At 40.3% G+C, this 22,773-nt stretch overlaps 1 protein-coding gene across 1 annotated transcript; it reads left to right on the top strand.

Annotated features, from left to right (window-relative positions):
* Window positions 1–414: 414 nt before the first annotated feature.
* On the top strand, window positions 415–22,249 carry TMEM47 (transmembrane protein 47; the record flags this gene model as incomplete). Its single annotated transcript, XM_080613920.1, has 3 exons — window positions 415–640; window positions 14,069–14,209; window positions 22,071–22,249. The coding sequence occupies 3 exons, from the start codon at window positions 415–417 to the stop codon at window positions 22,247–22,249; spliced, it is 546 nt and encodes a 181-aa protein (XP_080470046.1).
* Between the last annotated feature and the right edge of the window lie 524 nt (window positions 22,250–22,773).

Below are 22,773 nucleotides of genomic sequence, written 5' to 3' on the forward strand. Positions count from 1 at the left end.
ACTCGCACCCGACACCGCTTCTAGCCCCGGCCTCTCTCCCGACCCCCGCACTCGGCGCGGCAGCTCCCCCCTTTCCCGGCGTAGCTCGAGCTGGGCCCCGCCGCGGTCACCGCCCGATAGGGGCGGGCACGGGGAGGAGCGCGTCGGGCCGGGCCGGACCGGGCGGCGCCGGAGGGGCTAGGGGGAGCTCTGCACCTGATACACCGAGGAGGCAGCGCGGCGAAGGAGGGTGGGAGGGAGCGACGCTGCTCGTCGCCTGCAAAAGCCTGTCCTCGCCGTTAGTCAGCGCTGGTCTCGCTGCTTTTCTCTCCTCCCGCCCCTTCGGCGCGGAGCTGGGCTTTCGCTCCTGTTCCCCTCGGGGCTGGCGGCAGCGCGTCCTCCTTGTCCTCCTCCTCCGTCTTCCCCACGGGTCCTATGGCTTCGTCCGGCAGCGGCATGGAGGAGGTGCGCGTCTCGGTGCTGACCCCGCTGAAGCTCGTGGGGCTGGTGTGCATCTTCCTGGCGCTGTGCCTGGACCTGGGAGCCGTGCTGAGCCCTGCCTGGGTGACGGCGGATCACCAATACTACCTGTCCCTCTGGGAGTCCTGCCGCAAGCCCGGCAACTTGGACAGCTGGCTCTGCGAGTCGACACTGCACAGCGGTGAGATACGGCTGCCCCTGGTCTGCCCCGGCACCCCCGCGCTCCACTCCCCTCCGCCGGCGGCATCACGACCGCACAGCCCGGCTCGTGCCCGGTCCCTCCGTCCGCCCTTTCTCTCTCTACCTCGGTCGCCTCCTGCTCCTCCGGGTCTACAACCCGAGCACTGAGGCTGACACCTCACCCAGCCCCCCTTGCCCTGGCGGCCCCTCCAGCATACCCTGAGCCATCTCCTTCACCCTTGTGCCCTCCGGGACTGGGTCCCAGCCCCTTCACAGGGCCAGCCTGACTGCTCCCTTCCACCCCCCACTGGACCAGAGCAGTGCCCGGGGCCCTGGATCCGCCACCTTCCCGCTGCCCCGCCGGACTTCCCGCCTCGCGCGCTGCCTCCCCTGCTCCCCGCCTGGCTCCCTGCGCTGGCAGCCGCCTGGGAAAGCCCCCGGCACCTTTGTCCTCCCGACCGCTGTAGCCCTTCCTATCCCGAGCTGCTTCGTCCATTCCCATCCTCCTCCCGGTTCTGGTGCTTCCCCCTCCTCCCCGCCCCGGGCTGCGCGGCCCCGATTCCACACCTCCCTGCTGGCAGGTTGGAGCGCGGGCGGCGGCGGTCCCTGTGAACGGCGTGAGCGGGGGGAACAGGGGCTCCGTCCTCGGCTCGTCCCTCTGCCCGCAGGATGGCCAGGAGTGCAGGGGAGGCGTGAGGTTGGATGCTGTGAACGACAGGGATGGCTGGTTCCGTGTCTGCCTTTCACTGTTTTCAGGAAAGAACTCGAGTTTGCGCTAGTTTTGATTGTCTTTCCGTGTTGTAGTTGTACCCATACAGTGAGAAGCTGTATGAGAAGGGAGATCAAGTATTTTATAAATCCCCCATACCCCGAAATCACTAATCTTGGAAAGTTGGGGCTTTCTAAGGCAAACCCGATTGTTATTTTGTCCAGAGCGAGCACGCCTGGAGTCTGGCTCCTTACGTCCCCCTGGGTTGTGCTTGTGTATGTGTCTTCCTCTAGCAGGTACTGATCTTTCCCTCGCCTTTCATACTCCTTTGCCTGTTTGGCACACTACCCGTTTTGATTTCTTATTGCTCATTTGTTCTTAAGCTTTCTAGGTTTTTGGTCATCGATTATTCTGTCCTTTCTTCTATTTTTTTTTTTTTTTAAATGTCATTTCACTGTTGCTCGGAGTACTTAAAAACCGGCTTGTGAATGATATAAACAAGCTGCCTGTTGAATATTTTTCAGTAAATTGTTTTGTAGGACCATGATTGTTTCGGTTTGCATGGGTTGTTTTATTTACTTTATGCTTGATAGTAACTTTGGAGTCCCGATAGAAACAAATGAAGCCAGCCTCTTCCTCTCTACCCCCTTCCCCTTTTCATCCCCATCCCTGTCCCCCCTACACGCACACTCGCGTTGCTAACTCATCCATTTGGATCACTGTGCTCTCCGGTGGGTAAATCATAAAGGGACAAGATGTTTGGGGGGCGGAAGCAAGGGGCTTACTGTGTATTCTAGATGCTTTCCTTTTTCCTCGCGTCTCTGAAATCTTTGTGTAGGTTCTGGGAAATAACCGATCTCTGCTTGAGTAGGAATTGCACAGGTTCCTTTGCTGCTGTGCTTTTTTTTTTTTTTATGTCCTGTCATTGTGTGGAGTAATATTCGAGGGTTGGAATTTGTTTGGGTTTTTGCTCCAAATCACATAATGCCAAAAGAAATTGTAAAGAAATGTCATTTTCAATCAGTTACCAGGGTATCTACACAAACTTCAGAGAGCTTTCTTTTCCTTCCCCAGTATAAATGGAAATTTATGTAGGAATGTCAGCTTCTACGTGTCTCCTTAGCAACGTGAATCCTTTGTCCCTTCTCCCTGTCTCCTGAAATAGTATCCCCTTGATTGCAGAAAGACTTTTCAGATGGCTTGAATGAGAACCTGCTTCAAATCCTGCCCCCCTTCCCAGTTTTGCACACACTTTATTGGGTTCCCCCATCAATCCATCTGCCTGCCATGCATGCATATGTACACACACACACACACACAAGTGGGACATTAAGACAGTGGTACAGCTTATGGAACAGTATAAAAGGACACTAATCTCTTTTGTTGCTTTATTGGTCACCTGTCTTTTATGGGAAGGTGGAAGATGAATGGGTGAGGATGGATAGGAATGAAATGTAGCTTTGTTACATGTCATGCGTTGAAAATGTGTTCTCTCCTGGTGCTTCTTCTGTCCTGTGCAAAAATTCCTGCCTGTCCAGTTTTATTCAAGTTCCTTGTATGGGCTTTACTCATTTTCCTCAGATACTTTCCAGTCTGATCAGGCCAGGTTTCACAAGCTACTGGGGAATAAGCGAATCGTTGTTTTATTTGAGGTGACTGGAATAAACCTTTCACTTTCCTTATGTCTGGCACACAGTGCTGGGCTCTGAGGATACCTGGAATACGAGAAACTGTACTGTTCTCGCTTTACCTTCTGCTAGTGTGTTAAAATTTCCATTAAAGTCAGTAGGAGGGCTCCCAATAAGTTCACCAAGTTGGACTGTGCTCATCTTTTGAGACCATTTTTGTGCGTGCCTTAATATTTTAAGTGTACTTTCCTCCTACATTGAGAATGTAGCAAGCAGTATATTTTGGAGGTAGTGGAGAGCTCCCACAGGGAAAGCTCTTTAGCTTGATACCAGTGCAAAGAGCTTTGTAGCTAGCTAGCTGTGAAGAGCAATAGTACACACAGGAAAAAGGCATCTTCACCCTTGGTTTTTAAAGAGATTTACTTCATCATCCCTTGAAGGAGAGCACCTCAAGTGGCACCATCAAGGGCAAGCTCACACTAGAAGCTGTTAAAGCATGTTCAAGGTTTAATTAAAAACTTTTGTTGTAATTAGATTTAGGACCCCTGACTGCTATCTAAAGGGCAATGTAGTGATGAAGAGAAGAAGGAGCTGTACAGACCATGATTACCTTGGCTGCTATAGCAGGAAATAATCCCTTGTTTTTCCTTGAGTGTTGCTAGTGCTTGGAGTATGTGTGTGTGCATTCATTCAGTCACTGTTTTGAGAACCTTTTTTATAGCTTGCAAGCAATCCCTTGCTCTCATATACTACTGGTAAAGTTGTGCAAGTACTTCATAATAGTGATGGTTCAAGTATGTAAAATAGTCAATTTTTTAGAAATCTGAATGTTATAAAATATTTCATCTTAATTTGTTTTTGTTCTTTTTGGGTCTTTAGGGTGTAGGTAAATCACCTGTTCAATTCTTTCCTGTAATTTCAGAAAGGTATTCTTGCATATCCCTCATCTCTCTTCCCTTGATGAAATTAAAAAATTCTCACTAATAGCAACATAAGGAGAAGCTGAAAAAACTGAAACTTACAGAGTTTGGAGTGTTCCTTTGGTGTCTTTGAAGAAAATTTTTTTTTTTTTTACCTCATTTGAAGTGGATTATGTCTAATTTGTGATGGTTCACTTACGGCTTTATCAAGAGTTAAGAATTATGTATGAATATTTATTTCTATCACAGCATCTGCCTAAAATTAAGTGCGTCTTATGTACAACTGTCTGGTGTGTCTGTACCTGTGCACACAGTTGTCATCTTCCTGCAGAATTAATTACAGTAAATTTGAATTTGTGCAATAGACTGCAGCCATTACAGTTCACATAATGTTATAGCCACAAAATCAAAGGTACACAAATATGATGTGAAAGACATAAATTATTCCATAGAATCTGATTTATAGGTAAACATTGCGTATTTTGTCTTCAGTGCACATATTTGCTGTTCATAGAAAATAATGGCTCCTTTGCAGCATTTCAGTTTATTGTGAAAATAGCTTACATAAGTTTGAATGGTTTTCGTTCCAATTAGCTGTATTCATTCTGGTGGACGGGGATATGTGACTTTGTTACTTAACAACCTGTACATCTGTTTATGGAACATAAAACATATTTTTAAGAATATTATACTCTCTAAGAACTGTCCATCAATGTTTGAAAAACAAAACATTCTTAAGGAAATACATGCAGCAGGGCCTCTGGGCATGTTTAAACTTAGTGGTGAGCAAACCACTAAGGTGAACTTACAACATAGTGCAGTAAAACAACTTGTGTCTGGTTTTATGCGTATAATTGTGTTATAAATTGTTCTTAAAAAAAAAAAAAAAGGCATCAGAGGCTGTTCATTCAGTAGCACTTGGAGGGGTTTAACCTTAATTATACATTGGGTGCAGATATCTAAATTGACATGGCTCAGTAGGCTTGGATGGTATCTGCTTGTTTTGAGTTTAAGGAGTTGTTCCGAGGGGAAATTGCTAGCACAAAAGCAGATTCCTCATTAGAAAATCTGGACCATTGCTCAGCATTGATGTTGACACATATTTGTAAAAAGCTCAGCAAGGCTGATAGTTTGCTATAAAATAAGAATGAATTTTACTAAGTCTGAAGAAAGTGGTTCATGCAATGTAAGGAGCAATTAATAAAACTTTCCTTCTGGTTTTGAAAGCTGTAGTCCGTCATTTTGCGTATTATTCTCTTTAATAATCATCCCCAATGCTTCATAAGGTGGATATAAAATCAAAAGCCATATGACTTCAAACTCTGCATCTGAGACCCTAAGCAAGCTGATCTAACTTTGAAGTTGAGTATGACTTGGAGATTGGCCTGGCTTTTTGTGGGGAACTGAACTATAGAATGACCTCTGGAGGTTCTTCCCAACCTGAATTACTTTGTGATTCTGTGATGACTCTGTTTATGCCCAATGTCTACCTGGTTCCTTCAGTATGTTCAGAATGCCTTGAATTTGTTGACTACCCCTCACAGTAGCCCTAGGTAGAATGTGTTTAGATGTGCTCCCTCTTTTACAAATGGAGCAGTTCTTTTAGCCTCAGACTTCCCAAGCACTGTGGGAGCAGCAGGTCTAAAAGTCATGTTTAGTAGTCTGGACTTTGCAGTGTGATGGAGGCTACCATTTCAGCCACTGTTCTCCAATTAGCTAAGAGACATGGTTACAGCACATTTGAATGTAATACATGAAGTTTGTATGTGTTTATTTGGTGAAGAGCACCACACTTTATCAGTGATAATACTCCTAAAAAAACCCAAACCTAACCCCATAAAAACAAACAGAAAGAAGACTTGTAGCTTTAATGGGTTATTGTTACTGCTGTGTTCATTGCAATTTTAAAATCAGTAATGTATCCTGTTGCTTTAAGTCTTGTTTATTAAATAACGAAGCTTTGCACCAGTAAGTTAAAAGCTGTTCCTTGTGTTAGCAATAATATAGTGGTTTAAATATTTGATGAGATTTTATATTTAGAATCACGTAGGGAGTAGCCTTGTCTCTGCTACTGATTTATGGCCAAAGATGACCACATAAGATTCAAGGTAGAAAGCAGGAGATGGGATAAAGTCTATACAGCTGTATTGCTTCAATTGCTTCATGTGTTTTTACTTGTTCCAATTCTGTAATATAAAGGCCATAGTTTTGATGGGAAGTACTTCTGGCACTATTTTAAATGCTAATTACTTTTTGCAAGGAACAATGGTATGAGTTATGAAAATTGCAAAAGATTGCCAATTTGCTTGAAGAGCATCAGTAACTGTGGGAAATAATTACATTCCTGCTCCAACCTGAAGTATACTTCTTCCTTCAGATTACTAAAATGTAGTAATATATATAGAAGAGGTCAAAAAAGGTGAGCTTTTCTTGAAAAGCTGGTATAACACATCTCCCACACTTCTTCCCTAATGACATAATTCTGAGATTTCCAGGTCTTTGTGAGGTTCTTGGAGTTGTACATGTGTGCATTTTTTTTTTATTGAATGAATGAATATCCAGTAATTAAAATGGCATAGTAGTGAGCTAATCTCAGAAGAATGCTATGTATCCAATGGAAGAAATGCCTGAGTACATGCTGTACTATTCTGTGAATGAATTATAGATTACACGGTTTTCTGTAATGCTGTGCTTGTCTTGAAGTCCTTTGTTGGCAAAATGATGTGCAAGGCATGCTGCCTTTAAATAATAAAGATTTATATAATGGCACCAATTAACTCTTTATTTGAGGATGAACTGCATTTAAAGGACTTTACTCCATGATTTTAGAAATAAAGGCAGGCCATGGCTCGAAGAGTGTGTGTACAACATGCCCCATTTTCCCTCCAAGTGTATATATTTTGTATAAATAGGGCATCTAAGCTTTAATCTTCAGGAGAGATGTGTGTCAGTGGGCAGATGAGTAAGCACCTGCTATGTTTCAGGTTGCTCATACATCTGTAACACTCCCCCAGGCATTAGACTGTCTTGTTGTCTTGCAAAATCCATCTCCTTTGCACAATAGCAGAATTGCTTACCATATTTTTATTGCTTTTGTTGTTCAGTCTGATCTTCTGTACAGATGGGAGATAAAACTTGCTGCAGTGTCAAAGCACACAGGAAGTTTGAGTCCAGCAGCCTCAGGGCCACACATAGTCTGATGAACATGGCAGCTGCAGAAGAGACATCAAGCAGGTGATGCCTAGTTGTTTCTCAGGGCTGCTGTAGAGACCACCTTGAGAAACTGAGAGCATTTCTGCTTTGTGTGCTGTTCACTTCTCTGGGAACCAAGCTATGTCCTGCATGCTCAGTGGCATCTTTGGGTGGAAAGCAGGGGAGGTCCTCTTGCCATTGAAAGGTGAGCAGAGACTGCCTAATTATTCCCCTGACTTAGCAAGCACCGCCTTCCCAGGCTGAGGAGGATAGATAGTAGAGCACCTACTGCCCAGAGCATCCTGCCAGCAGGGTGTTACCTTCCCTGGTACAGATCCAGCCTCTTCTCTGGTGGAGGTTTTCTTCCTGTGGAGAAAAGGAAAGCCATAGGAGGAACCCAAGCAAGAGGGACTCTATAGCTGACTGGTAGAGGCTTTTTCCCTCAAAGGTGAGAGAGCCCTGAGTTTGGGCTGACTTACAGTAATGCTCAGCTTTTTTGTGTGTCAGTGCATAAACAGCCCCATGAGGTTAGAAGGGACCAGTTAGGTAAGGGGTGCTTCGAGAATCAGATTTGGATTCCCTTGTACATATTTTTTCGCACACCTCATAGATCTCATGCCTCTGTTTTTCCATCTTGAGTCTAGTAGGCAGAAGAGGAGAGCAATTTCAGTCTATCCTAGCAGTTAAGAAATTATTCTGGGAAATGGGAGCAGAGGTTTGAGTCTGAAGCTGGGAAGCTAAGACCTTGCGGTTTCTGAGAAGTCTTCTAGCCCCAGTATGTTGCTTCTGAGGAGGAGCTGTGTGCCTTTCCTCCTTCATTAGTCAGCTGTGGTCATTAGCATTCTGCATCTTGGCAAGACACAGGTATAGCTGGGTTTGCACCCGTTAGGTGTTTCTTGGGCACGTCTCTGTGCTTGTTCTCCTTTTCTTTGACTGGCTCTAAATGACTCTCCATGTGTTGTCAGGATCACTAAATCATCCTGCAAAGTGTCTTGTACAGTAAGTGGAAAGTGACTGATGCCTTATGTGGAGCCTCTGAATAATCCACAGCGGGGAAGTAGGGATTTTGGTACCCAACATAAAATGCTGAAATTTCTGTCTAGGAGTTGTCAAAGTTCTGGTGAATTTGAGCTATGAGACAGCCTTGCTCTTAAGCCCACTTGCTTTGTTCAAGACCTGGGTTATCAAGGGCTTTGTCCCATGTGCTGCTGTGTGTAGGGTCTAGCTCAGTATATAAATCTGGTGAAGAAGCAGAAAATAGTTTTGTCTCTTCCATGAACAGCTTCTTTTTAACCTGTCTGTGACCTCATGTAGTTATTTTGTGTGTTCAAATTCACGGCTTTCAGAAGAATGCTTTGGTGTAGAGTGTTTGAATTCTGTCTTAAGGAAATTATGCATTCAGCCACAGCTGGCTGGCTCCCACAGCTCTGGCAACGCTTTTTAAGTGTCTGAGTGACTTGAGGATGCACTTTAGAAAAATCTTATTCGTAATCCAAAAATGTATGTCTGTGCAGCAGCTAGCGGTAATAAGTATACTATTCAAACTGACAACGTGAAGGCAATATTTAGTGTGATATTTCTGTAAGGGCTCACTGTAGAAAACTGGCTAGAGCAATTTACTGGATGTTTGGTATGGATTCTGCCGGAAAGTGCTTCTCGCTCCAGTGTACAGAAGCACGTGCTACGGAGTCTCAAAGGCTCTTGTGATGCTGGCTGTACAACAGTGGAAGAGTATGCATTGAGTAACTTGGGGACACCAGACTTCACAGCTTTAGCCTGTATCTCCTTCATCCAGAGCAGAATCCATCTGAGCAGCTCCTTAAAACCCATCATTTTGGCTCAGGTGAAGTTCCAAAGGACTGACTTTTCCGTGGAGTAATTATATGTGAGAACTTAATGGCCACTGCAGTACTCACTTTACCTCTGTATATCCACTGAATTCAGTAGAGCTTAGTTTTCCACAGAAGTCTGTGCATCTGGTCATGCTGAAGAAAGAGGACAACTTACTGGTGGTATGACAAATGCACTTTCAGAAACTAGATTCTACTTTTGTGGTTTTATATAATCACAACACTTTCTGAACTTTTGTTGCCTATTTGATGACTAAGTTGATGGGTGTTTATAAACTTAGTAATAGTTTTGAATATGAAGCAATTAGGAATATCTCTAGCTATCTTATTTATCTTAGTTGATTGTTATGACACTCAGTGGGTTATATTTAATTTCTTATGCGTGGGTGCCTCAACTTTCTGTGCTATACTTGACACTTTCTTTCAAATTCATTATTCTTGAACTTAAATGCTATAATTTCTAAGAATATTTATTGGCTGAGGGCAGGTACCTGATAAGTGAAAGCTTTGCAATGAATCAGAAAAACTTAACTAAGAGTGTGTTGTGTTTTGTTTCTTACCAAGGTTGTTTTGTGCTAGAAGCAGCTCAGTCATTACCTTCGTCATGTAACAGCTGCATGCATATTCTTACTTCAGCCTCTGTGAGGAAAGGACTTGATGGAGAATCATTTTATGAAAGAAATGAATATTTGATTGTTTCCAAAGAGCTTAATTCCGTTCACTTGCATTATCTGAAAGAGCCCTATACACAAATGTTTGACATATTCCCCAGTATGTTTTAATGTCCATTATTTCTTTTACTCTAGAGTACCACATATATGAAATATGTAATTTTGGCTGGAAACATGAAATCTATGACAATGCTAGCCTTTTGCATTACTCTTTCTTGTGTTAAAAAAAATAATTTAGTTATTAAAATAAACATTTCAGAACTTTGAGATGTTTTTTCGTTCTATTATGGCTTTTCCTGATTTTATCCTAGTACAAAAGTATTATTTTGCCTAAGGAACAGAGCAGATAGAGCTGGTCTTAATTAAAAATGAATATACAGCTTAAAGCCTTAGGTCATTTCATCTGGGGGGGAAGAAGGGACGAGGGTCACACATTTCAATGTGCTATTAACCCTGTGCTTCCATATCATTAAGAAACAGGCAGAATTTCCAAAGAGCAATCAGACCAAGCTGTCCTTACAAAAAGGCATGACTTATGTATGAGAAATTAACTGAAAAGAAACAGTATCATCATGGTTTGTGGGTCTGGTTTTTTAGCCAAAGGTGGTAATTCTAATAAACTTTATACCATATATGTTTTGAAAATGTGTTAAGTACCTAGGTTCGTGTTTATATTTATTTCCAAATATTGAAATCCACATCCCTAAACTAACAGGCAGATTGTTACAATAACACTATCATCACTGTCAGAACAGCAGTATATATTTCCCATGATTATAGACATTGTGATGCTTCTTATGTGGTACAAAAACATGTTTGGATTTTCAGATCTAGAAACAGTATACAATAAGTGAGGCTTTTCTTAAGAAATCTGTCTCAAGTTTAACAAGCTTAACAATTGTCAAAAATGCGTTCATTTGAGTTGTTTGGATGGGATAGGTGGCATCATCAGTGTGATTCTTAACATACTGCTGAAATGACAGAACACTGAAAAAAACTAAAGTTACTCTTTCTGTTGACTCTACAGTTATAAATCAACATAACTTAATTTGCGCATGATTGAGATGACAGTGATTTTTGAAATCTAGAACTATATTATGGGAGTGCTTACACAAGAAGTGTTAATTTTTAATGTTTTCCTTAGTGGATGTGTAGTGTAAAGAAACTGTAGCGATGTACAGAGGAAAGTACTGACATGCATTCCTAAAGTGTACCCAAATTGTCTTTTGAATACAAGAAACTAATAATTATTGTCTATAAGGTCCTGTTTTGCTCATGTTTATGCATGTTTCCATCTCTGTGAGAACAAGCAGTCTCACCAAACTGCTGAGCCTGCTGAACTGAGTATAGTATCTTATTTGCAAGATTGGTGCATGCCTAGAAATGGTGCAAGCATATTTTGGGTACTTTAAAGTAGGTTTATGATGTTTATGTTCTGTGTACCAGTAACATAATGTAACAGAGCAATCTGCTGTTCCAATTTTGATGCTGTGTGTTATAAATCATTCTGGGGTAGTCTGAAGAACACTACATATTTTTATTGTAGAAAACTGTACTTGCTCCGTGTGGTTGTATTGTTTTAGGTATCTAACTTCACAGGGTGTTCTTCTTTTCAGGAGTAGTGATTCAGTTTTATTTTGGTGTTTCCTTTCTTTTGTATAAAGTCTAGTGGCCTGGCGTTTTTCCTCAAAAAGTAATTGCTGTTAAGTAGAAGGCTCATGCAGAAGATACTGCTTCCTTAATGCAACATAAGTTTTATTTTGTGACCATATCAAATGACTTCAGAATTGAAAGCTAAGGTTTTTCTAAGATGACAAGGAGACTTATACATGTAGCTTCCATGGTAGGCAATAAGGGAAAATTCAGTCCAGCATGCTTTATGCACTAGCATCTTACCTTCGTGATATTCCTTAACCAGAATCCCTCTTGGCTGCAGTTCAAGGCAAAGGCTGGTAGTATTGTATGCTCCTGCGAATGGAGGCTGGAGCCAAAATAGGAAGGCAGTTTCAGACATTGCAGCTCAGAGCACAACATTCAATACCTGATCCTCAGCTAGTAGTGAGGAACATTAGGAGCCTTGGTTTTGTCCTGCTGTCAACATCACTGAGTAGGTTCTCTTACTCAAGAAATTAATCTTGTTTAAGTCAGTTCTTTTTTAGTTGGGAGTGTAGGTGTCTCCCAACACTCATTTGTCCTTTTCACTCCCACATCAGTACTATAGTGAGGTAGTTTGTTTATTTTTTAACCTTTCCAAAATCCATAGATACGTGTCCTGAAAGTGAAACTATATTCTAACCTCACGCTTATATCATTTTTACCTCAGTTATTTTCATTTTTTGGTGGTCTTGCCGATGTGTTTTTGGAAAGCAGTAGGATACTCGGCTTTTTTCCATTTAGCTGCTGCTCCAGTGTTGCACACCTTCTGTTTGTATTAGACTTTGGCATCTGATCAATGTGAAGATAACATTTAATATTTTATTATTTATAATGGCTTCCAGAAATCTTAGTTTCTGAGTTTTCCTGTCTGACATTTTAATTCATTTCATCAATTTGGTACGGCTTTTGACTTCGGGGCAATATGGATTTGTGAGTCTAGTCTTTGTATCTGTGTAATTTTCTAGTTCACGGATGGCTTTCATGTTGTGCCAGAGTGGTCCATTCTGTTAATTTATTTCCGCATTTTATATCTGTAATGCACTCAGATATTGGAAGAATACTTTCTAAATCATCAGTATGCTAACCACATGGTGTTTCTGAAGGATCATGTCAGCATTAAAAACCACTTTTCATAACATTCCTAAACATATTTTAGTTATGTTATGAAATACATATTGTTAAATGTATATGTATATGTTGCATGTATAATGTTATGAAATAATATAACTAAAATCACATTTTTATCTCAATAATAGTAAAGCAGTAAGGGGACACAGCAGACTGATGTTAGAGATTACATTGCTGATGGTAGAAGAACAAGAGATTGTTCCCAGCCTTGGGTTTTGGGAGTAAAATAGCTTGGAAGATTGAGTAGTTTTATAAGTATTAGTAAACAAAGTCTGGATGTCTAAAAAGAATGAAAATAAACGTGTACTTGCACAAAGCCACCTTTAAAATAACTTTTTTTTTTTGAGCAATGCTTTTATAGCTTTTCTGTTCACTTTCTTCTTTAATCTCCTTCATCCTTTTTCATATAATATATGAAGGCTCTTTGGTGGTAATAGCTGCCAGCCTTCCATTCCCAAGCCTGACAGCTGCACTGTTGGTATCTTCAGCAGATTAGATCCACCTTGAAACTGGATGTACTGTTTTTTAAAACATTGACTTTTGCTCTTTTCCAAAAGAGGATGTGGATTTTTGTCATTGTTTTTCTTTTAGGAACCTCAATATCTCTAAATTTATTTTGGAAGTAATTAATTTCTTCTTGGAACTGTCATGCATTTGGACATTTTATCCTGAATATTGTATGAGTGCTAGTATGTTCAGGGTAATGAGAGATGCATTGGATCCATAGGTCCTTTTCCCAAAAGCGGATTTTAGATCATCTTCCTTGTACTAATAAATAGGAGTGATCTGATTGTTTTTCTTGATGACTGTTATTGGAGGGAGAAAAGATCTTACATAGTCTTCAGCAGAGAGAGGCAGCACAAAGCCCATGCCTTTGTAAAATCCTATGGAAGTTCCGAAGTTAGATCATCAGCTTGCAAATGGATTTTTCATTTATGTGATTTAAGACTACAAGGATGTTGTTTATAACTGCATTCATTATGTATCAAAATAATTAGAAAATACACTGGGCCAAATCCAGAAGCTGATTTTGGGGAAAGAAAAGAAAAACTGACACTTAAGGATAACTGATGTTTTAAAATGGACTTCAGATTTAACTCACTCTACATCTAATATTTGTTAACCCCTCCCCCCTCCCCGCTTTTTTGTGTGTGTGTGTGGAGGGGTTTTTTTATTCCTTTAAGCATCTCCTTCCTACACCTTAGTCTTGTTAGTCATATTATGTGGCTTCCCAAGTGCCAAGTGTGTATGATGAGCCTTCCTATGTCATCCTAATCAGCTCAAGTAGTGGTTTGACTTTCACTGTCTTATGTGAGAAGATTACTTCAGACTGGGGACTAGCTAATTGTGACCCGGCCTCAATTTCTCATTCTAAATTGGACAAAAACCAGGGGGACCAAATTATTCAGTCTTACTGGAGCCAAAATCCCAAAGAGGCCGACTAAGCCTTAGAAAAAGTGTGGGATTGTAGCATTCTGCTCCTGAGTTGCATCTGTTGTATAAAGGTGTTTCACTAATTAGGAGAAAAGAAATCTGAAGCACAGTTATTTGTTTACTCAAGCCTTGATGCAGCCTCTTGTGTTCCTCATATTCTGCTTTTCTGTCTGACCTACGGACTTGTTTTACTGAAACTGTATTATTATTGTTTTCCTCTGTCTGTTTTTTTTTCCCCTAGACTGGCAGATAGCGACTCTTGCTTTGCTGCTGGGTGGTGCTGCCATTATTCTCATAGCTTTCCTGGTTGGGTTGATCTCTATTTGCGTGGGATCTCGGAGGCGGTTCTACAGACCAGTTGCAGTCATGCTCTTTGCTGCAGGTAAGCAGATTATCAGCAACGTGATGAGAGCAGCTTCACTTTGGTGAAGAAAGACGTGTCTTGTTCTGCATACTAATTCAGAGGCATTTGGTTTATTTTTGTTAACTCCAGTGAGGTTTGTCAGGATACCAGTTCTCTACAGCATTAATCATTTTTGCAGTTGCACTATTATTAGTTCATAAGAAATTATTTATTTGTGTTACATTTGTTACTTTGTGAAGTATGTGCAGCAGGAGATATGAAGGATAAATCTCGAAGTACCATTTTTAATCTGTGACTTTGCACTTCTTGATGGCCCCATTTTTGTTCTTCACACAAAGCCATTTCTATTATTTTAATGTTCTTCCTTTTACAATTTTAAAATGGGAAAATTAATTCCCAGATGTGAACTCTTGAAGCCCGATGTGTGAAAATAAATAGGATTAGGTTGCAAGGTATTTATGTATGCCTCTGTGCAACGAGGAATTAATTTCAATGTGTCAGCTTGCTTACTTAGTTATTAATTTAACAAGCTGTCATAGTGTAGTCCCTGATTCATTTTAAAAACATGAAAATGGAGCAGTTTATATAAACTATCACAAAATCTTAAGGGAGACCTATAAATCTGAACTGTCTGTAAGACTGTTCCAGTGAGGTGTAATTACAATATCAAATCATCTCTTTTTATACATGCTGGTGTTTTGGGGCTTGGTCAGCACGGATGTTTCTTTCTCCTGAGATACTCCAAGCATAGTTTGCCTTCATCCTGTCACTCGTATCTGCATTGGAGCCAGCAGCTTAAACCCCTTCTGTTAGCCCATAATGAAGAGGATGACAGAACCTAGTCTTTGGGATGTATTATAAAACGCCACTTGCAAGAATACAGAAAGATAAGAGAGCAGATTTTGCAGGGTTATTCAGGAATGAAACGAAGCTTTGAAGAAGGCTCCTGCTGCCCCCTGCTGATAACGTTACCTTGATTGAGCCACAGTGCTTCAACATGCACTTTTATTTGCTCTAGAGATATTGATAAGTTATATTTCATTTGCTTTTAGGAAATGAATGTAACCTAGGATCAGATTTTCTGAGTGGAAGTATTATCTTTTTGTTCTATGTGTCACTTTGCTTGCTTGGTTGAAGGAATAAAGGAACTAGTGCCATTATTTTAAAATTTAGTATAAATTTTGAGATTACAAAGCACGTTGGCCAGTTAACTTTGAAGGGAGTGGAACTGTTGAATTTCTCTAGTGGTTTTTTGTTTGGCTTTTGAATTAATTTCTCATAATACTGTGTCGTAACTTAGCAATTATTCAGCCATACACTGCCTCTTTTGCCATGTTGCTCATTTAGTATATGGTTAAGTTTGTACTAAAAAAAAAAAAAAAAAGAAACAACTTTCCCCAAGAAAAAAAATTCCCCAAATCCCACTGTTTATGTTAAAGATTAATCTCTTCTCCTCTGCACAAAATTAGTTCTAGCCTTTACTACAAAAGGTTGAGGATAGAGGGGATGAATGTTTACTTGCATCATAAAGGAAAATACATTGCTGCTTTAACTTATGAGTGGTGTTCGCCTCTTTCCTTTGCCTGTGTGCATGTGTTGTGTGCATACACATTTTAAATAGCTATGACCTGAAGCATGTAAGAAGAGAGATGATGAGGCCAAGACAGTCTGCTCCATTCTACTTCATTATCTGGCAGATGTGAGGAGAATCCTTTTGGGATTTGACGCTGAAATTGTTACTGTCATTTCCTACAGATTTTAGGTTTGATGTCAGCTATTTTTAGATGTGAATATGGACTGATATATCTTGAAAGAGTCATAAAGAGGATCCCCTACTGAAGAGAGGAAAGTTAAGTTGCAGCACAGTAGAGTTTGTGCCTTGTGCAACTGTCCATGGATTCAAACCTTCACCGGGATTTCACAGAAGGTCTTTGAGGTTATAGCCCACCTTGACCAGTGGGCCTACTTACAAGACCAAGTGTTCTGTATGACTCTGGTTAGAAGTCTGCCAGCTGCCTCTGGAAGAAGGACACAGGATGAATTGCCCGGAGACATTTAATGATCTTTGTGGGTGTCAGGTAGAAAACATCACTGTGTGGGAGAAGGACCAAAATGTAAAAGTATTTTCCAGGCACTTTAGAATTCAAACAGTTGGCTCCAGGCATTTTTTCTTCTAGCTTTGATTTTTTAACTTTTTTTTTTTTTTAATTCTCAGCTTCAGGTTTCAGTTAGCAGCTCTGTAGGTGAGGAAGAAGATTGACTGACTGGAGTGGAAGAGATGAGAAAGCAAAGGGACAAAAAAGAAATTCAACCTAGATACTGAGAATAAGCTAGCAGGAGATCAACAGACATGAATGTGTTAAAAATACATACTGTCAGCTCTATGTAACGGAGAGAGGAACACGAATAACTCAGCTAATGGAAATATGTGGAGCATACAGAGAGGCAGTTGTGGACACTCTTGCGTGGAGCCACCTTTTCTTATACAGCTCTTCCCAGCTTTTTTTGTCTAGTAGAGGTCACTAGCTTATGTTCTTGCTGGAGTATCTTGGTGGTTATGAACCAAACTGGCCCTGAAAGCTGCATCTGCAAAGTACAAGTTCATAAACTTGACAGTGGAGGAGTCTCATGATGCAGTTACCAGATAACTGAGTGCCAACCAAGTCTTAATTTAGGGATAGAAAGGTAAAGTTTAGTTGTTGAAAGTCCATACAAGCAAACAAAAAAAGGTATTGAAAATATTTTTTTTTTTTCCCTTTTCTTTCGGGGTCTATAACAGTTTTAACAATGTTTATAGGAATAATCTGTTGAAGTTAATAAGCTTTTGAGACATTTCACAGGATGTTTTCACATGTAAGCTAGGGAAGCAGGGGCTAAGTGAAAGTATTGTGAGTGAGAGAGTTAAAAAATGTTGACAGTTAATATTTGGAGAATATTTAGAGGATGTATCCTTTTCTTCTAACAGAGAGTCAGAGCACAGTCTCTCTGGATTGCTTCCTGAGTTCTGTTTTGATAGTGATGTGGAAGATAGAATAAAAGTCTACTTGTCAAATTTTACAATGTAAGTAGAAAAAAACGCAGATACATTGGAGGAAAGAATTTGATTCTGAGAAATTGATGGAATGGTCTGAAAAAGTCGGACTGTAGTACAAGTTGCTACAGGGTGGCAAAAAGTGTCATAGCATCAAAGAAATATTGATAGGAAAGAGATTTTGTAGGTCATGAGGGCCAACGTTCTTGTTGAGGCAGGACAGTCACTAACACTGGGTCAGTCAGCTGCAGCTTTGTCTGGACCAGTCTTGGAGAGCTCCAAGGATGATGATTCCGCAACTTCTCCAAGCGTGTTGTCCTACTGCCATGTTACCCACCTTATGATACATTTCCTAATGTCCATCCTGAATGTATGAAGTTCAGATTTGTGTCCATTGCCATTATCTTGGGTTGCCATTATTTCAGGTGCCATTATCTTTGGTCACCACAAAGAGTGTTGTTTGGTTGAGTTTTTTTTTTTATCATTGTTGCAGCTACATTTTCAGGTAACTGTAGGCTGGTTTGAAATTACTCCTTAGCTGCCTCTTCATGAGTCTAAATAAACCTAGCTCTCTCATCCTCTTCTCAAGAATAGTGTACTGCAGGATTCTGATTATCTTGGCAGCCCTCTGGACCCTTGTCCTTTGGTTGGTGAAGCCATGTTCACTTGTGATGGCCACTTCTTTCTGCATCTGCTTGGAGGTGGACTCCAAGATGATGTATGCCATAACGACTCCAGGGATTGAGTTGAGGCTGACCATCTTATAATTCTGTGGATTTTTCACTTCTAGCCTTTTTAAAGATAGTCACAACATTAACCTTTTCCCAGTCATCTGCATATTTCCTGATCACTGTGATTTTTCATAGATGATAGAGGGCTCATGATTACGTTAGCCAGCTCTGTCATCACCCTTGGGTCAATCCCATCTGTTCCCATTGATACGGATGCAACTCTTAAGTCATCCCTGAGTAGTTCCTGCACTGCTGATCTGCTGGCACCCTTCCAGACCTTGTCACTTTCACTTAGAGGTCTTGGAGAAGGCGTCACAATCCATTATTTGTCACTAGACTGGCTTTCCTGTCCATCATTGTATGAATGTGTTTGCTGAACTTCATTTTGCAACTAATGCACCTGTGGAAATTCTTCCTTATTACCCTTTTTGCCATTTCCTAGCTTAATGTGAGCTCCAGATGGGCTTCAGCCTTCCTGAGTTTGTATCTAAGTATCAAAACAGTATACTCCTGTCATTGTCTATCCTTGTTTTCTGCTTGTATGTGTGTCTCTTTCTTACACATTCATTGAGAAGCTCTTTGTTGCCTCCTGCTGAAATGCTTGGTCATCTGTGTAGTGGTGTGGCCTGTGCTTGAGCTAGCAGTATTTTAAAAATCAGCACAGGCCCCCTTTCTCTTCATGCTGCTTCCCAATTAATTGCACAGGTTGTATTAAATACAAACAGCTTAGAGAGAAGTTGCATGTGTGTTTATCTTTGAAACTGCAACACTCATTGGTTATTAATGAAGTGCTTTAGCCATGTTAATGAACAGGAGGAGTGGTATAGGGAGCAGAAACACTTAGCAGAACTTACTTGGCAGCACCACCATTTTCACAAATACAGACCAGTTAGAAATGGCACAGCATAAGTTTCTTTTTGACAGCAAAACTGTTTTAGTCAAGCATTTGAAGAGAAAAAACGAGATGACTGAAATTAAATTTTGGTAATTTTAAAGCATTTGTTGTGATTTCTGGGTGTTTAATATGGTAAGTATATATAATTACATGTATTTAATGTAAATGGAATAAAACTAGTATTTCTGTTCTGGTGCGATTGTCTTGTAAGCATCATAGTGCTATTCATGAAAATTGGTCTAAGCCTGAAGTAAATAGTCTGGTTTGAGATGGCTGGTGTTTTTTGAATAGTATTTTGAAGTGGAATTTTTTTAAGATTTCTTTTGCAGCCTTTTTTTTCTATGTGAAAAGACTAGTGCTTCTGAAGAAAGGTATTTGGCATGCTTCCCATGCGCAGGCCAACATAAATAACATGGAGTGTCTTTAAATTCATCAGAAACAGATCAGTAGTTGTGAGCATTGTTTTTAACGTCTTTTGGGGCCATACTGGTCATTTTTCCTAACTTCACTAACTTGTTTCTAGCCTACACAGTTTTCTTCCCACTCATTCTAAAGGGAGAAACAATGACAGGAGGCAAAAGTGATAGCAGTGTTCTGCAGCTGATAGCAGTGATTATGCAGTGATGTATAAGCATAGCATTGTTATAGCAGCGTGTGATAGCAGTGTTATGCAGCGTGGCTGTCGCCACTGGCCATTTGCTGCCAGCACTTCCTCTGAGTTTTACAATAGTGTAGCTGGACCAGTAGTACAAAAGCAAGGACCCTCACTATAAAAATGTCTAAAATACCTGTCATGGGTGTTGCTGCTTTAGCAACTTTTCTATTACAAAATAATCACTTTTTTGTTTTTGTTTCCACAAGTCCAGTCTGTAGATTAAAATTCAGCATACTTCATATTTTAGATTGAGGGAAGGTGGAGAGCTTCCTTGGTTGTCACTTGACACAGACACACACACACAGAGCAGTTTCTGTATTGACTCAGCAGAGATGCTGCATGTTAAGGAAGCCACTGAAAAACCTGTTGGTTTCTATTCATCTTAGGAAATCCTTTTTGACTTTGAATGGTCTTAAAGATGTGTCTGAAAGCTGAACATATGTTCGGGTGGTTTGAAGTATAATGATGGTCTCTTTATGCAAAAGCGGAATACATAATCTTTTCATATGAGTGGGTGCTTCCTCTAGTTATAACCTGTCAAAATTTCTTCAGTGTTGCACAGTGTATTGTAAGCTGGGAGAAAAAAAATGATACTGAAATGGAATAACACAGAATAACACTTCAATAACTTCAGGATTAAAAAAATCCTGTGGATTTTTGTATCCACATAAAAAATTCCACTATCCAAACATCATTCAGATTGTCAGTCTCAGGTAAGAGTCCCAAGACTAGTCTGTAGGCTAAGGGCAGGTGGGAGTTTCCAATGAATGTTTTATAATGTTATGACGAAAGGTGTAATGAACATTGGAAACCATCTCCCTGTACCAGTCCTATCCAGAGGACAGGTAAGCATTGGTCTTCAGGGCTAATGAAAGGTGCCAGTTTGACAACACTAAAGTGTACATGTGGGAATGAAAAGGCAATGACAGATTTTGAGTGTGTGGAGTGTTCAAGCAGGAGGAGAATAAAAATTAACATTATTTTGTTTTCCTGTATTTTCTCAGTGTAATTTCAGAAGGACTTCTGTAGTCTAGAGTAGTCTTTGTCTCTGTTATCCGCTGGCCTTTTGTGTCAGCACTGGCTTTGAAACAATTCTCTAAACAGTGTTTGTTCTTCTTACAATACCTAATTAACTGTACAGAATGACCTAGCCAATGTTAAAAAAAAAAAAAAAAAAAAGTAGCTATTATGACATTACACTGTATACCATTGAACTTTCATCAGAGTGTATCTATCTCAGGCTTGTAAATACTTATACATGTGCTTAACTGTGTGGATGTGCCCAGCCTGCTTGTAATCGGCGGGCTGGAGTAGTTTGCAGAGGCAGTCACAGGCTGGAGTCTTGAAAAATTGCTAGTATTACATGTTGGAAGGAAGCATTGCGATAAGGCTATATTGTGTACTTGAGGGGCAAAAAGGACGTTTTGTATGTTCCTGTGATGTTTAGTCTTGTGGGAAGCAGAATTAGGGGCCTGCGGAATTGCTACATCATGTGGCTTGTTCTTGTCTTCAAGTGTAATTTTCACCTGCTTACCATAGAAACTGTTGTCCCAATTTTCTGTTGAGTGTTCCTGAATTTAAAAGGGAATGTGTACTGACGAAATATTGTGAAAATTTGGGGGATTCATCTGTGTATTTTCCTTTGCAGATTACTGTATGGGGGTGGGTTTCGTGGTTTGAGTGTTGATTGGGGTTTTTTTGTTTGTTTGTGGGTTGTTTCTTGGGTTTTTTTGGTAGCACAGCATTTAACAGGTTTCGTGAATTCCAGTGCAGATGTGTGGATCAGGCTGCATGAGATCTGGCACTCTCAGAGACAGTGCTGTGGAAATAATTATTTTTAAGCTTTTTACTGCCTTGCATTTGATCTGTTTTATTAGCTTTTTTTCTTTTTTTTCCCTCACAAACCACTTCTAAGAAGAAGCACTTCCAAGTTTGTTATACAAGGCAATGTTTTGCCATTAGGAAGTCTCGTGACTGATCAAACTTTATAGATTCCTTGGTGTTCTAACAATAGCGTTAATTCTGATTACAGTACGCGGTAATGCATGTGAAATATGTAATTCAGTAAGTCTCTACTGAGCATAAATATGTATAATATGTATTGCCTGCTACAATGAATTATGTCTAAGCTAAGTAAATTATTTCATTCTGAGCTATATTTCTCAATAGTTGTTTATTCTTGATTCTCATTTTGACTTCCTTATAGCTATAGAACAAATGATCTTAGTTTTGTTGTTATGGAAGGAATAATGACTGCAAACTAAAACACTAAGAAGAGACAGAAAAGAATTGGATAAAGATTGGTTTCACTGTTTATTTTGTGGATATCTGACAGGTCATCGTTAACACCATACCAATAATGTGTGTTCATCAACGAGGGAATGTCAAAACTGCTGTGTTCTCTGTGAATGAAATGAAGGTGATATTTTTCCCAAACAGAGCAGCACTTACAAGCTTAACATGCACCAAGAGCATTTAAAATACTAGTTTCAGTTATGTGATGTTTTCCTTATTTTATGGAAACTAAAGAAGGCTTCTTCTGACATTTGGGTTTTTTTCTCTTTCAGTTGTTCTTCAGGTGTGCAGCTTAGTCCTTTACCCAATCAAGTTCATCGAAACGGTCAGCTTGAAAATATACCATGAGTTCAACTGGGGCTATGGCCTGGCTTGGGGTGCAACTATATTTTCATTTGGGGGTGCCATTCTTTATTGCCTGAACCCTAAGAACTATGAAGACTATTACTAGAATCATTTAATGAAAGAAAAATAACAAAAGGATTACCCCATATTTTCTAACTCACAGTTTTTTTAGAACACTTGTGGAGCACCAAACAGTCTGCTCTGTTGATAAAATAGCCTTTGCCTTTTGGGTGTGAACACTGTAACCAGCTTTTACAACCATTTAAAAGAACTGCAAACACTAGGATTGCTGATCTTACATAGGCAGGTGCTGCAAGCTGCTGATACATAAGCTTCATTTTTCTGACAACAAGCAAAAGGATCTACGTTAACAGCAATCGTTGTGGAAAAACTAGTTGGAATGAGAACGCAATGCCAGCATCTGCTATTGCCTTCAGGAGAGCAGCTGATGTAAGCTCCATTTAGAAGTTTCCCTGTATCATAGAGGAGTCAGATGTCTGATAAGCAGGCAGTGGCATCTTGTACAATAGGCTGTGTTGGCCACTTGTTACTTGCTCAACAGAGCTCTTAAGGAATTAGTTGCAAGTGACTGTGTTGAGGGCAGTGAATGTAACTGGTTAACAACTTGTC

Source organism: Psittacula echo (genome assembly GCF_963264785.1).
Source record: "Psittacula echo genome assembly, chromosome: 3".
Classification (NCBI taxonomy): domain Eukaryota; kingdom Metazoa; phylum Chordata; class Aves; order Psittaciformes; family Psittacidae; genus Psittacula; species Psittacula echo.